The 16448-nt window shown below is 40.3% G+C and overlaps 1 protein-coding gene across 1 annotated transcript in view; it reads left to right on the top strand.

Annotated features, from left to right (window-relative positions):
* Positions 1–16448, top strand: part of cacna1c (calcium channel, voltage-dependent, L type, alpha 1C subunit) — a 179217-nt gene that overhangs the window by 54520 nt on the left and 108249 nt on the right. The window contains exons 2-3 of the mRNA XM_070929300.1: positions 4218–4650; positions 10974–11079. Coding sequence (XP_070785401.1) covers positions 4218–4650; positions 10974–11079 — 539 coding nt within the window. The remainder of the gene's footprint in view (positions 1–4217; positions 4651–10973; positions 11080–16448) is intronic.

Below are 16448 nucleotides of genomic sequence, written 5' to 3'. Positions count from 1 at the left end.
TTATTAAAGTTTTACTCTCCTCTAATCCTCACACTCTCACTCATGCAGCGCACACACACTCTCAGTGGGGTACACCCTGTGAGAGGGGCAGGCAGTATGAGATAAACTGATCACGCAGCAGTACAATATGCTGAAAGTGATTATGTGTGTGTGTGTGTGTGTGTTTGTGAGAGATAGTGAAGCAAAAGCGAGAGATGATGATGTGCAACAGCAGTCAGGAAGCAGATATTAACTCACACTGGATTCAATGGTGGAAAGAAAGAGGAAGACATTTTCCAGTATAGAGAATCATCTGGATGAGTACTACAGTACTATAGTAGATGCTGAGCCTGAATATGTGTGTGTGTGTGTGTGTGTGTGTGTGTGTGTTTTCATGCTTGTATGTATGAATGTATCATACAAGCACAGTTTGCTGTTGATTTCTAGGATTTTCTGCTTTTAAAAATCACAGAAAGCCTCTAAAATCCCCAGTGTTAGTAGAGAAAATGGCGAAAATATAGTTCCATCCAAGTAATGAGATGCTCCAAATTGAAACCACAGTGGTATTTCCCATAAGGCACAGCTGCATCTGATACCAAGTGACTTCACCACTGATGAATGTAAAGAACACCTCCTTGGGCACTATTGCTGTATTCAAAGCACGCTGCTACTAAATATTTGCAGACATGTCTTGTGTTGTTGTTTAGTCAGTGCCTTTGTTTTAAGTTTACCTTTAGGGCATTCCAGTTTTATTTTAGCTGCAATAAAAATAATAAAGTTTATTTATATAGCACTTATCTAAAAAATAATAAATATTACAACGCACTTGACATAAAACGGAAATAAAATAGAACAAATTACAGGAATAAAAACTAGCAAACTGCAATATCAATAAAACAAGTCACAGCATAAAATTCTAAGTATATTAACCAATATTAAGAATCAGTTATTAAACTAAAAATAAAATTATTTAAAGGCCATTTGATGAAAATGAGTCCCTCGGGCAGGTCAAGGTGTCCCCTCCTCTCTTTTACCAGTTCACATGAGCAGCAAGCAGGCTCCTGTCTGGCTGCACTCGTCAGATAAGAGGAGAGCAAGAAATATTAAGGGACTGTAATTTAAATTTGCACGTTGTATTACAGTTACAAATCCCAGTAACTTTTGTTTTTTGTTTCCTTGGATGGGAAATATTTTTAATTGGTAGTTCGGAGGGACTGGTGACCCTGGTCCATGATGGTTAGCTGGGTGCACAGTCTGGAGGTGGGCTCCTGTCAGCTAGCCTCCGGCAAAAGAGGAAGAGACCTTCCGGTAACCTCACATGTGTCCTGTTTACACGTTATGTAGCTAGTGTTAAGCTAACTGACTAGCAAGTTGTTGTTTTGTTTGTTGTATCACTTTTGAAGGCTGCGTGTGGTCCCTGAGGTTAAGCTATTAAGCTAGCTGCTGAAGGCTAAATACATTAATAGCTTGGCTAGCTTAAACCTGTCAGTTGTGTAATGTACCTAAGTATAAAAAGTTATGTAACCACAGCTACTCATGTACTGCTCTTTAGTGCAGGGTTCATGTACTTTACTTATAGCTAAATATTTTCCTTATGTTGTCACTTTCAGAGACAAATATTGTAACCTAACAATACTCACATTATGACAGCTAACAGCTATTGGTTACTTTTCAGATCGAAATGTTCATCCAAAACACAAATCTTGTGGTATTATATATGTGTAATATCATACAACATATATATGCTATTATGGATTAACCTACCCAATAATGTGTAAAATATTTAAAATTAGCTCCACATCCACAAGTTACAAAACTAAAACGCTGCACATTAATGCGTCAGTAACAATAATCCATTAATAAATATATAATAATACAAACTAACATGAGCCATTCAGCATCATAAAAGGCCTTTTTTTAATGGAATGAACTCTGACATGTTACAGTACGGAAAGCACAGGTGTAAATAATGAAATTCATGATGGCCCAATTCAGTGGCTGCTTTGGTTCTTCTGGCTCACTGTCACATTTTCACGGCATCGTTAATGTTATTAGTAACACCTGCATTGCCTACTATAATAACCTGCTACTGCTCTTAATCAAATACATTTTCCTGGTAATACCTGTGTGACGTAAGTGACACTCTGGATGCAGCACAGTTACTTGTAATAGAGTATTTTTAAATTCTAGTATTGCTATTTTTACACAAGTAGAGCAGCTGAAGCAACAGCGCCAGTTGATATATATTTTATAGTCCGCAGTGAGCAAATGAAGAGAGAAGAGGTCAGAGGTCACAGGCTAGATGTTTCTGTGCAACATTACACATATTGTGGGCCACTGAGTTGCTGTGTGTTTCTTACTTAAATCACACTTACTTTTGGGATGATACATGCCACATTATGGGCACCTTCATAATAATTATAGTAATTAACTTTATTTATACAACACTTTTCAAAACAATGGTAGGTAGGTGAAGGTGGATGCGTCTGGGATGTGAGTGTGATATAGTTGCAACTCCTCAGGATCTGATGTAATGTTCCCCCTGGCTATCATCCACTGTGAGTTCATATGTAGAAACTTAAAGCTGTGAAGTGAGAGGAATGGGATTTCAGCGGATATTGTAACCGCCCTGTAATTGTACTAAGCATACGGGATAAGTCTATCTCTCTCCGCCTCCTCCCTCTAACATCTCTTCTTACTTGTTCTCTCTTTCTGTCTCTTTATCTCTGTTGTAACAGCACCAGTTGGATTAACTTTACAGGGGTTCTTAAAGTTTTGTATTCTTTTTCTCCCAAAAGTGGCTTTGCATTTATGGGATTTGTGAATTTGACATTGGGATTTGTGTTTGGTCAAATGTGACTGAAATCAGCATATTGATAATTTGCTCAAAGCACTGATGCAAATACTGTGCACATATTACCGTTACAGCCAAGATTAAGGTTTCTGTTTTCACTGGGGGCTACCTGACATTTAGTAGCATGTTAACATATACTACCACATATACATCCAGCTAATGGAACCGTATATTACTATATGCAACGTGTAGCTGTATACTTAAAAATAAAAAAAGTGATTCTGTCCACAACAGTTGTTTTTTTTGCAAGCAAAAGTGTCAATAAGAAACTTTTGAACAGATTTTGAGTTTGAGTATTAACCAAAGTAATATTTTAAATCTTGAATTTGATAGGTCAGGTTTAATAGCATCAGTACCTGGGACTGAAAAGGGGTAGAATGTAATCTACAGGGGGAGAACATTTGTGGAATCCTTGTTCAGATGTCAGAGGGGTGGTTGAGAGGATATTATAACTGTCTTTAATCTGGCTAAGCAATACAGTATGGATAATCCACTCTCTTTTACAGTACTTTTACTCACTTAGTCTTATTCCTACAATTTGACTGGGAGATTACACTATGTAATCTCACTGAGATTATTGTAATTCTGTCTCTCATTTCTGTCAACATTCTTCTTTTCTTTTGTTTTATTTTCCCCCGCTGAGTTAATTCTTTCACTCTAGTACCCATGTCATTATACTATATTAGTACTCTACTACTGATTTCTTTATTTCTCAAATTTTTTAAACTTTTGACTGCAGGAGGATGTTGGCCTTTGTTTTATAGTTCTAAAAGTAACAAGTTGTATGTGCTTTCCTGCTGTAATTGCTTTAAAAGGAACTTGTGAAAAATATCTGAAATCTCTGCCTCTATAATGTGAAGTGTGGTACAGATATTTATTTGGTTTCCGATTTTTTTTTTTAAGCTGTAAAATTGTGAGATAAAATGACCATTGTATCCTGTTAGCACAGAGAATGATCATTACACCAGCCAGTAGTTGCTAGTCTGATTTGTGTGTGTGTGTGTGTGTGTGTGTGTGTGTGTGTGTGTTGACACAAAGTGAATGGACTGCATAACCTACACAATATGCTGAGGAACTAAACAGCACACAGTTAGCTCTGTTGTACTTGCTTGACAGATGGGAGTGTATTAGTCATCAGTCTAATCTACAGGGAGACACTTCAGTGTCTGAAAAATATACAGTGCTCACTAACTGATATGTCAACAATTCAAACACCCTTGAAGCCTCCAAAGTAAACTTCCAAACTGTAGAAAAATGAAACACTTGGATAATCATGTGTGATGTATTAAATCAACAAGTGAATCACTTACTGACAGTTAACTTGTGTTGTTAACGTGTCTAACTTTCTCTCTTCTCTTTCCCTTCCCACTTCTCTCCACTCCAGGCTCCGACTACTCTCCCCCTCCCTCCCTTCCTCGCCCTCCTCCCCCTGGCCTGACCAACGAGCACAGTGGCGGAGGTAGCCATGGCGACCATGGTGGAGGAGGGGGCGGGGTCAACCATGGGGTGGGCGTGGTGGGCCTGGCCCCAGAGCACATCCCCACACCGGGGGCGGCCCTGAGCTGGCAGGCGGCCATCGACGCCGCGCGGCAGGCGAAGATGATGGGCAGCGCCGCATCGAGCGGAGGGGCGGGGCTCGGGTCGGGAGGGGGCGGGCCCATCTCCACGGCCAGCTCCACGCAAAGGAAGAGACAACACTATAGCTCTAAGCCCAAGAAACAAACAACAACGACAGCCACAAGACCGCCACGGGCCCTACTTTGTCTCACGCTCAAGAACCCCATCCGCAGGGCCTGCATCAGCATCGTAGAGTGGAAGTATCCTTTAACTAACCGTGAGGGGAGGTTTGTTTTTATACTGTTTGTAATGTGGAATAACGTGCAACATGTTTCACTTATACTTTCAAGAAAGTGTCATGTTTTTGAAGGTTGACACCTGGCATTCTTAATGAATTCATCTTTGTTAGATAGCCTGAAGGAAACCTGTCCAGAATCTGTCCTCTTAAGTTCCTAGTTTTCTGAGTTACGTGTTTAGTTCTAGGTTACCCTCATTTACATGGCAACATTCAAATCCAGAGAAATTCAAATATTTTTCTGCAAATCTCACATACTGTATGTGTTGCAACCAGATTGCATCCTTCCAATGTGGAATGGATGCTGGATGGATCCTGGATGGATAGATGCAGGTAGAAAAAATCATGTTAAGGAGGAGAAGAAAGGAGGACATAAGGGATGCAGGGTGTAAACAGGTTAAGACTGCATCACACTTCCTCTTCCCCTTTCCTCTCTTCCTCCTCTTTCCTCTCTTCTATCCCTTCTCCTCATCTTAATCAATCTCTCTTCTTCTCTCCTATGTCTCACTCAGTGTGATTCTCTTAATCCTTTCTCCTCTCCCTCTGTCTGTCCTTCTCCTTCTCTCTCTTTTTCTTCTCTCCCTCTTTCATCTTACATTCTTTTCTCGCAGGAGGATAAAACAAATTGTGTCATTTTCATCCCTCCTTCACACCTCTCCCCAGCATTTTGTCTCTCCCCGAGCTCTTTCTAACTGCATTCATCCTCTCTCCCCCAGGTCCATCCATGCCTCTATTCCTCCTTCCTCCACGTCGTTCTTAACGTTTATTATCCGTCTCTCCCTCCCTCTGTTCATCCAAATCCCTTTATTCCTGCTCTTCCTCCACCCGTCCTTCCTTTCTACCCTTCCTCTCCTCCTTTTTTTAAGCTGCGGAACATAATGACTTGGTTTTCCCTCAGGGTGAGGTAGAGGGAGAAAGGGAGAGAGACAGAAATGGTCAGTGTCACAGTCAAAGTGATCTATAATAGGAGAGGGTCCACATGAGCATGAACTCAGCAAGAGCACAGTCGCACATCGTCCTGAGAGGCAGAGAAGGAGAGGAAGAGGAGGGGTTGGGGAAATTAGAAGGGCAGGGATGTGGGCAGGACATGGATGTCGACAGGAGAGATGATGGAGCTGAGTAGCTGAGGAGGGGGGGAGGGATCGAGGGGAGGATGGGAAAGGTAAACAAGAAAAATGACAGAGCAGAGGGAGGGCAAATAATGAGTGAGGGGAGGAGAGCAGAGAGGATAGGGAGATCATGAGGAAGGAGGGGAGAGAAGCTGAAGGCAGAGCGAGCTAGTCAGGAAAGAGAAGATGAGTTAGAAGTAGTGTGTGTGCTTTTATGTGTGTGTTTGAAGAGGGTTGCATTAGGGAATTATCAAATTAGAATAAATCAGAGTTGACAACATTGTAGGCTATAAAAATAGTGTTTGTTATAATTGTACACCACACATAGGTCCTACCCACATGCATGTCATAAGCTCCAGGACCCCACAGTAATACTGACTGGCAAAATATGTTTAAATCAGAATTTCTTCAAGCCAAAAATGTACTTAGAAAATGTATATTTTTCTATTGGATATCCATCCTTTGTTCCTGCAGCCAGCACATTCTCACAGAGGCAGGAATGCTTTTTTTAAGCATCAGTGATAAATGATGACATAATTCTTTGGGACATTCTTATGAAGCTGAACTATACAATTACTGTTCGGGTCTATTTGGTCCTGTATTTGTTTTGATGGTTTTGCTCAGTTTAATGTGCAACTCTGTGGCTCCATGGTGTGCATTTTGTTCATGCATATCACTCAAACAATAGACATGTTTTATTAAAAACAATTCAAAATGTTCCATGGGAACAGTTTTTAAAGTGTATGTAATCTCCCTCCGTGTGCGTTAAAGTAGTGGAAACAGGCAAATCATTCTTCTGATTGTACACCTTGTGTATTTATAGTAATTTTTAGAAATCACAATGTCAATAGTAGACCTTAAATTATCCTGTCCAGCTGTGCTTATGTTGTAAAAAAAGAAAGAAAGGAAAATGAATGGAGAAAAGCATGCATAAACCTTCAGGGTCATTGGAATAATCTCATCCAATGACTGATGAGCGTTCAGATCATTATCCACAATTCCCAGCATCATTCATTTAAACAGCTCTGAAGGGAGGGAGGGAAGGAAGAGAGAGACAGAGTGACTGAGAGAGACAGGTTAGGGAATAAGATCAGTGAAGGTAAGACAAGGGACATTAAAAAGGGCTTTTAGGGATAATGAGAAACCAGAAAGAGAGTAAGAGTCAAGCCACAACAAAAAGAACATGGAAGGAGCAGAACAGTTGCAAATTTACGGTAAATGTTGTCATTCACTAGTTTAAAGAATCCCCTTCAAACTGTCAATCTCTCTGCCTGCCTGTCTATCGAAACATTACATTGGGATGTCCTTCATAACTGCAGTGTGGGCCAGTTTAAATGCAGCATGTGGTTGAACATTAGTCTGTGGGTGACTTTGTGCTCTGAACTGTGGGCTTTTGTTCTGTGCATGTGTAGTTCTGCATTCATGTGTTGTTTTTATTCTATAGGCTTTGCTGTGTGTGTGTGTGTGTGTGTGTGTGTGTGTTTGCGTGTATTTGTGTGTGTGTGTCTTGTATTCCGTGAGTACCTCTGTCTCTAGAGATAGCAGATCCGAAATCTTCCTCTCTTCCTCCTCTGTTACCATGACAACAGCTACTGCTCTCAACAGGTCGATGGGGCCTGTCTGAGCTCACACATACACATGCACGCAAACACACACACTCACACACACACACACATAAACACTCTTGAAGAGAGACACATAATTACACACAGATGATAAAGGACTGAAACGCACACACAGAGACCCAGCACTCTCACATGCAGTGTAATTATAGCATTTAAGCATTACCTGCACACTGCAAGGTCAGCATGAGAGACAAGGAGAGAGCGGGGGCAGGTGCACGTCTAACTACTATATTGTCTATATGAATTCACACTAAATGGTAGTTATGAAAAGGTGTCAACGGGTGCATTTACACACACACACACGCACACACACACACTCCTGGCTAACAGCTTATATATTGCATCAGGTCACATGAGGGGTTACGTTATTTGTATGCATTTTCAGCTCAATCAGGAAACGAGATAAATATTTTCAGCATAACACACAAGAGTGTTGAAGTCGCTCTCCCTGATAATATCAGTATATCCCTGGTTTCTTATTTGGATTTGTCAAGATAAGAGATTATCTGTGTTATTGTGAGTTGCATGTGGTGTTTATGTGAGGCAAGTGCTGAATGCAGAGTATTTCTGAAAATAACAGCATCCCGCTGTGTATGTGGATGCCATACCAGTGTGACAATTTGTCCTAAGCATATACAGTTAGCTTATTAAAATGCTGAATGTATATGTTAAATTCCAAAATGCCTCAGACAGTAGCACCCTGGTGAATACTACATCATGTCAGCTGTGAAACCTGCGGAGCTAACTGGATGATGATTTCAATTTCATTTTTCTTATACCTGTTTCTTTCAGAGCTGTCAGAGTCAATCCCCCCAATTAGCTTTGGAAAATCCTTACTGTTAATATTTCTTTGCTACTATGCTGTTGAATGGATATTTGCTATTGTTATGCTGATTTATGTACATTATTAATAGACTTGGTACTTGGTTTGATTCTTCACTCAGACCTCCAGAATTTCCCCCAAGTATTGTTTTGCTCTCAACAGCACTGCAGACAGTAGATTTATTATCATGTTGATGGAAGCAGACCTCGAGGGTTTTTTAAAATTATGGGTCAGGAACCCAAAATGAGTCACAATCCTGTTTTTCTGTGGGTCCCCGCATGTCTGGAGTGTGTTTTAATGAACCCCCGGTACGAGGGTGAGTGATTAACTTTGATGCATTTTGGTCCCATGCTGAGTGAGCTGAATGATTTTGTGGCTGATGATGTTCAAGGGTCAATCCTTAATCCAAACATAAACTAAGTATTAGCCCCAACATAAGTATTTTTTTTTCCTCCCTCTTGCTCTTTTTCTGTCTGCAGGGCTATACCTAAAACAGCAGTCCAAAAAAGGATAGCAGGTCTGTTTCTAGAGGGACCACACACAGCAAGATTGCTACTGTGATTATAGGTTGTAAAAGATTGTTAAAGTTGTTAAGTTTATTTCTTATTTAAACTGAAACTTGTCACGACAGTTCCATCACTCTGTAAAAACCGTACTGGGTAATTTCAAAATATTAATGCGCATAAGTAAAATAAATAAACAAATTGCAGATGTGGTTTTAGACAACAACAGCAATTTCTCACATTGAGACTGTAAGATGGTATATTCACTCAACTTTAGAAAGTTAACACTAGTGTTCAAGGCCTTGTGGTGCGGTAGGGATTCGAAAAACAAAATATTTTAGAATTTCTATCTATTTATAAATGTAAGATAATGAACATTTGAAGCTTGAAGCTACTGAGGAGTTCATGTTGGTGTCTTTTAGATGCCATAAAATCTCTAGTAGGCAAACAGGATCAAATTGATCAAAGTTACCTCGACAAAGTTATTACATGAAGATAACTTTGTGTGTTAAAAGTATTCATCTTTCCTTTCAGGCAGCCATTAGTTCCTTTTTTTTTTACTCCAATGTGAGTAACTATAGATAAGTATAGTAAGTAGTTGTCACATTATGGATATATGGTAATGTTGAAGATATGGATACAGTTTTTGCATTTTCCAATTTCATTCCTTCCAATTTGGTCACTTTCTTAGGTACTGGTGCTAACTCCCTCTGTTGGTCTTGGCAAGGTATAGGACTATATACCTCCGATGGTGTTTCATAAGTTTCAGTATTCCCAGATCCAATGTCCTCTGCATATGTACCCCAGCCAACCATTACCAGCTGTTATGGTGTAGCAACAAGGGCATGATCCCTCATTGGCTTCCCACCTGCTAAGACTGCCTCTTGTGTTGGTTGGAAAGTGCAGCAAAGTCAGATTCAGTGCAGCAAGTTATTAAAACTTGATAAGCCTGCATTCATGGTGTCACGTAATGTTTTGACAATGAATATCAGCTAAAAATGGACACTAGTTTGCTCACAGTTTGTCTTCTGGATTTGGGGCTCTAACCGCTCAGCTCATGAGTAAATTGCTGTTTACGTTATAATACAAGGTCTGGAGTCTAGACTCATTTGACAAGCAGCCAAGAGGGAAGGTAGAAAGGAAGGAAGGGAGGAAGGAAGGAAAGAATGGAAGAAGAGAGTGAGCAGAGGGAGAGCAAAAGGAGGTAGAGAGAGGTGACAGCAGTGGCAGTTAGTAATTGTGTTGATGAAAACCAGACCTCCTTTATCTCTCCTTCACATTCCCTCTCTTGCTCTCCTTCCACTCTCCATTCTCTCTCACTTTGTATCGCTCCCTCTCTCTTTCTCTCTCTCTCTCTCTGAGGCCAAAAATAATGAGGTCACTCCCCTCTCAAGGACCGTTCCATATAAAAACCCTCTGTGTCTCTCCTCTCTCATTCCATCTTGCTCTCACTCTTTCTCCGTCCACATCCCGTCCTCCACGCGACAGGCCTGCTCCTCGCCGCACCCATATTAGGGCATGCACTGTCTCTCTAACCCCCCTTGCACACACAAAGAGGTTCCTAAGTGACCCAATATGTCTTATTGTTAACGAAAAGGCAAACTCAACAGCTTTGATCTCTCTCATTGTGTACACTGCTTGTGCACTCTGCTATGTGTGTATATATACCTCTGCTTATGTAAGGATGTATTAGCTTGTTTAAAAATACCTCTTTGTTAAAATAACATGCCTGATATGAAGACTTTTTCTATACGAGAAGATCAGTGTCTGTATTATTGTGTGCTGTGTGCTACAGATTCAAAAGGGACCAGAGGACTAGCACACCTGGTCTGAAATAGACCCGAGGGTAATTAGACTTAATCCAAAATGTCCAAAAAACCCTAACAGAGAGAACTCCAATTAACAATAAGCCACAGTCAAAATGAGTAGCAGTTAACAAACTCCAGCTTGCTTCAGAAATCACATTTTTTCTCTTGCAGTGATTGATTATGGCACACCACATGATCAGAGCTGAAAGTCCAGTTTGATCCACTCAGGTTTTAGACATGTTGTTACACAGACCCAAGACCAGCGGCAGTAGAATGGGACAAAATTAAACTGAATATTATTTTGACCCGTCCTCAGTCGAATGTCAGTTTAGAGGAACCAATCTCTGCTGTGTAAATGTCTCTATACTTCTGTTTTGTGTACTCTGTTCCAGTTTGTATATTCCTTAACCCTCCTCTCAGACCATTTGAGATCATCATCCTGATGACCATTTTCGCCAACTGTGTGGCCTTAGCCGTCTATATCCCCTTCCCCGAGGATGACTCAAACGCCACCAACTCCAACCTGGTGAGTAATCTACAATATTTACAGCTTTACAGTTAAATACACTCGCTTGCTGTTTGGTTCAATAGTTGCTTGGTTCATTGACTATTTTGTTTTAAAATCCTGGAAGACAGGGGTTCTTTGTTTTTATCGCTGTGGTCTCACACCTGAGTTTCCTTTGTGGATGTATTATCGTGACTCACGTTATTAGTGTGTGCGGTCGATTTATGAAACATTTGATCAGCAGTTTTTGCCGTTAATTAGCATTACTGAATAGCATGTCATTTGCACATTTCCAGCTGATTCCACTGTGATTTGTTGCCATGTATCTAAGAGGCAGGAGTGGGGGATGATGTATGACACTGTGACTGGTTCATGAAGGTGAGTGAAAAGAGTGAAAGGTGAAGACAGTGGAGGAAATAAACATGGGAGCAGGAGAAAAGAAGAAAAAATAAAGAAGTGGGGAGTAGGAAAGGATATGCCTTTCTTTGCCAAATACCTTCTTTGAGCATCATTTGCTCATATCATTGATTATTTGGATATGACCGAATTGTTGATTACGATGTTCCACTTTGAAGCCTGAAGAGAATGGAGGGTTTCAGTTATTTTGACTGAGGACTCTTGAGTTGTATCAAATAAAACCATGTGAGTTGATTTGATCAAAGGCCAAGCATCACTCCCTTGTGGGCAACAAAATTCTTTTGGCTAAGGAGAAAATAGTTGTTTTGATTGAGGGATTGTTAGCTCTTTTGGTGGACTGACTCAAGTTGTTTTGATTGAAGACTGATTTTGTGGTTGCCAAAATATCTTCTTGTCCAATGTACTAAATGTAGTATAATTTAATATTTTTCAAAGTAAAACAAAAAATTCTTACAAAACAAAGACATCTGTTGCTTCAATGTTTTTCTGACTGCTTCTTGCCAAAGCTCTTATCTAATTACCTTAACCTGGCTGCTCACCAGGGTGTGTGTGTAAAGCAGTGTGTTGCTCTGTGTTTATATAAATCAATCAGTCCATCCATCCATTAGCTATACCTGCTTATCCTTGAGGGTTCGCAGGGGGACTGGAGTCAATCTCAGCTGACACTGGGCAAGAGGCGGGGTACGCCCGGGGCAGTGTGAGGAGGACACTAATCCCTCTGAGGCCATGTCACATCTGTCACTCTGTCTTTCTTTCTGTCTTTCTATCTTTCCTTCTTTCTAAGAATGATTTTACCACTTTACCACAACTCATGCTGTACTATGGTTTTCAGATTGCTTGTTGTGTGTCACTTCACATGTCAACATGTTCATACATGCTCTAGTTGCTGATTCAGAGAACTGTATTAGTATAAGGGAGTTTTAGTGTCATATGTTCTGCATAAGAAAACATTCAGAGGATCCAGTGGTCACATGATTAAGCAAAACGACTATCCGGGACATTGTTTGTGTTTTTTGACCTTGTCTATTCATAAAGTTAGTTTAAGCTTACTGTACATCCGTGAGTGGAGAAATAACATTTGTTTTCATTTGTTTTCCTGTGTATTTACCCTCTGATTTCTCCTTTAATGATACAGTGTCAGAGCAGGTGTATGAATCAGTGAAAGAGTAAATAGGATTGAGGGAGGACAGCTGTTTTCATCTTCTTGATCTGTGTCCATCACCCACTCTCTCTGCCTCTCTATATCTCTCTCTGAATTCTGTAGGAGGCATACATACAACAATTACAATACTTATTCCTTCTTCTTCTTTAAGCTTTTCATTAGTTTAAAAAGATTCCACTTGTGTTATTCAGCCTTGGAATCATGTAAAAAATATGGCAATTACAGATAGAAAGCTAACGAGTGAACTAGTCTTATGCCGGGTTCAGACTACACCATATCAGCCAGATAATAGCCCGAGCCAACAGACATGAAAAATGGGCGTTGTGCAAGACAATTGATTGCTTTATGCTGTGTAGTGTATCATAAGCTATTTTTTCATGAGAACTCTGGACGATGTCCTCAGAATCAGGTCGGGATATTGTCCAGAGTTGCCCTCTCCCCCATGTAGTACACAACAGGAGATTGTCCAGGTCAGACGCATTCTCACCTACTGGAATTACTCCGTTTGGTTTAGGCATGGGGTGCAGGAGGCAGGACATGACGCAAAAAGTACGCTGCGGACTGCTGCACACAACTGTAAACAGGGCGCAGCGAAAGAGGAATGATGTCTTGGCCAAATCATGGCAAGAATTTATGACCATCTCAACAGATATAAATATTGTGTAGTGTGAACCTGGCATTACTGTCTCTCAGTGTCTGTCAACACAATGAGGAGAATTTTAATGCTACTCTTTTTGCTGTTTTGAAACAGTATACAGCATGAAGCATTGGTATGCAGACACACACACACACACACTTGCATGAAAACTTTGGCCTCCTAAATGAACCTATTTTCAGGTCTTCTATTCTTGCAAAGTTATTTGGGACCCTACTGGTGACCCCCCAGTTAATGAAAAGCTACAACACACACAAGCACGCACACACAACCTACTCACCACCACCACAGCTGTGGTCAATTAGTTTTATAACCTTCTGACAGACAGGAAGCAGTGTGCAGATGGACCAGAGGCTTAAATATACGCTTGAACCATGTATCTGTGTGTGTGTGTGTGTGTGTGTGTGTGTGTTTATTTGTACATTTTGTTGTGTATGTGTGTGGTATTAGCAAGTATACAAGTTAAAACAAATAGTCTTTTGTGGGGAAGGAAGGTGAAATGCTGTATAACTGTTGAGCTGATTCTTAACTGGATTATGTCCCACCCCAAAATTCAGTTTCAACTTCAAACACTTTCACAGCCTCATAATGTGTCTCATCTCATTGTAAATATCACACATTTCTTGATTTACATACACATATGTGTCTCAAAACTATTAAGCCATTAACTGTTTCGTTATGTACCAAACCTCTTCCTCTGACATTGCCTTAAGTGCATCTTAAGTATGTTTACATTGTGTTTGCAATATCCATTCACTTTGACAATTTATCTTATTCAGTTCTTTCGTTGTGTTTGAAAGGTAGAAATTAAAACCCAAGACTGCCGTAATCCATATTACTTCCTTTGGTTCATTTTCCAGAGTGTCTATTGTGATTCTCATTATATTGACATCTTAGTCATTTAGATGATGGGTTTACCCAGAGCTGCCTACAGTGACAGGATGAGACTGAACCTGTAAACTTATTGTCTCACCAGTAGGAAACCCTGCCAATTGTCTGAACATTGTCCTTACACCATTATAAGTTATTTCTTACCGTGTCACCTTTTTCATTCCAGTGCTACAAACCTCTCATTAAATATAATGTGAGTTTGAGCCACAGGAGGGTTTTAAATATTCCCTGCATCAAAGCTCTTTTAATTCAGCTCACCCTGAACCCGTGTGATTTCACATTTTTGTGTCCTCCTCCCCCCTTGTTGAGTATTGTTGTCATTTGTTTTCTGTTTGTCATTCGGGATGACACATTGTGCTTAGCCCCTTGTGGTTTTGTTTGCTCACACACACAGTTTTTATTTCTTCCCATTTTGCCAGTTTTTTTCATTTGCAAATAAGCTACAGGCTTACACATCTTTTCAAAAGTATAAGCTCAAAACAGCTGCATCATGACTGTGGCTCAGTATCCTGATGATGCTCTTTATATTTACCCCTGACCCTCTGTGTGACCGAGCCTGAGTTTCAGAATCAATATGGCACCCCCTTGCTACGTCTTTCTTATGTAATACCAGAGATCTGTTGTATTGCTTCCAGTACAAGATTTCTATTTCTGTCTGCATCCCATAATGTGCAGCTCTGTCTCCTTGACGACATGCCCAATAATAGCAGCAGGAGAGGTTGTCATGGATATGGTAACCGTAGCGATGCTCCTCATCTGTCCTTGGTTACAGAGGAAAGAAGGGTAGGAACTAAAGTGTGAGAAAGTCTCTTCTCTCTTCAAATAAATGCTGCACTTTGGCTGGTTCAGTTCAGGCTAAAACTAGATGAATTTTCTGTAATGTGAAGCTTGAGTGAAAAACTTATGTTCACTCCCTTTGGCGGTTCTGTCCCCGTTATTTTTTTTCTTTTCTACTCTGTTATCTGTTTCTCTCTCTCTCCCCTTCCCCGTTTTTTTCCTCCTTAATCACTTTATCCCTCTTGCTCCCCCTTCGTTCCTCCATCTAATCAGATCAATATGGATACTTTTAGATTGACAGAATAATGTTGTCATAACGAAGCAATTAGCGAATCAATACACTTGATTAGACACTGATTGATGGAGAGGCAAGAACACACACACACACACACACACACACACATACACACAAACACACGCTTTTGACACCAAATCCCATAAGCAATAATGAGCTTTAATAGGATTCACGGTGATTGAGGTTTGGCATAATGTTGGTGTGATGTTGCATGCGTGCACATTCAGGTTTAGCTGGTTTATTTGATTTCTATATTATGTGTATACATTTGCATAGTGTCAGCCATATTTGCGCATCATTCATGAATGTGTGTTTACCCGAGTCCATGGTTGTTCATGGTCGCTCATTTGTGTATGATGACGTGTGTGTGTATCAGCGGTATGTGACAGGGCGTTTAAAGTTAGATGAATTAGCTGCTGGCTCTGCAGAAGGCGTGTGAAACAAGCACCTTTAAGTCAATGAATCACCTTTTAGAAGTTAATGGACCCCATCACAACACACACACATACCTCACAGTCTCTCTCTCTGTCTTATCTTTATGTTTTTCTCTGGTTATATAAACAATAGAATTGGTAATTTGTTGAAATGCGTAAAATGACCTATGTTTGTGTTTTCCTGACATGTGAACTCTTGTAGCCATGTGAATATCAATGCCCTGTTTAAGTAGCAACCACAGAAGACGGGTGACATTGTTACACCACCACAAGACCTACAGTATTAGAGAGGAGGTCACAGTGATTATTAGGTGACCAACAGTCTACGCTGCTTTATTTTAACCATCCATATTGACTCACTAAAAGCTGGACCCTCCAGGTACAGGTGCACTTATACTACAGTCAATTGAACCACCTTGACTACACACAGGTGATATCCATTCAACTGATTATGTGTCTTTTAAAATCAATTGGCTGCAGCAGTGATGCTGTACGTGCATCCTATTAAAGGGTATGAATACCTATGCACAGATAGGTAGTATTTAACTTCCAGGGGGGGTGAATGCTTTTTATAGGCCCTTTTGTTGTAGGTGGAGAAAGACTATTCCCACAAGACAAACTTGTTTGTACCTGTATTTCAGGTGTTCTTTTGTTTGTTCACATTTGACCTATGTGTTTCCCTTTGAATCCAATATATTGAATTCCATTAAACTGATGAAGTAACCTGAGTATATTGCCTTACAAAGGTTCCATTACCCA

The sequence above is a fragment of the Enoplosus armatus genome, chromosome 22 (genome assembly GCF_043641665.1).
Source record: "Enoplosus armatus isolate fEnoArm2 chromosome 22, fEnoArm2.hap1, whole genome shotgun sequence".
NCBI classification, from domain to species: Eukaryota; Metazoa; Chordata; class Actinopteri; order Centrarchiformes; family Enoplosidae; genus Enoplosus; species Enoplosus armatus.
Note: the sequence above shows the minus strand (reverse complement) of the source record. Positions and strands in the feature narration are given on the sequence as shown.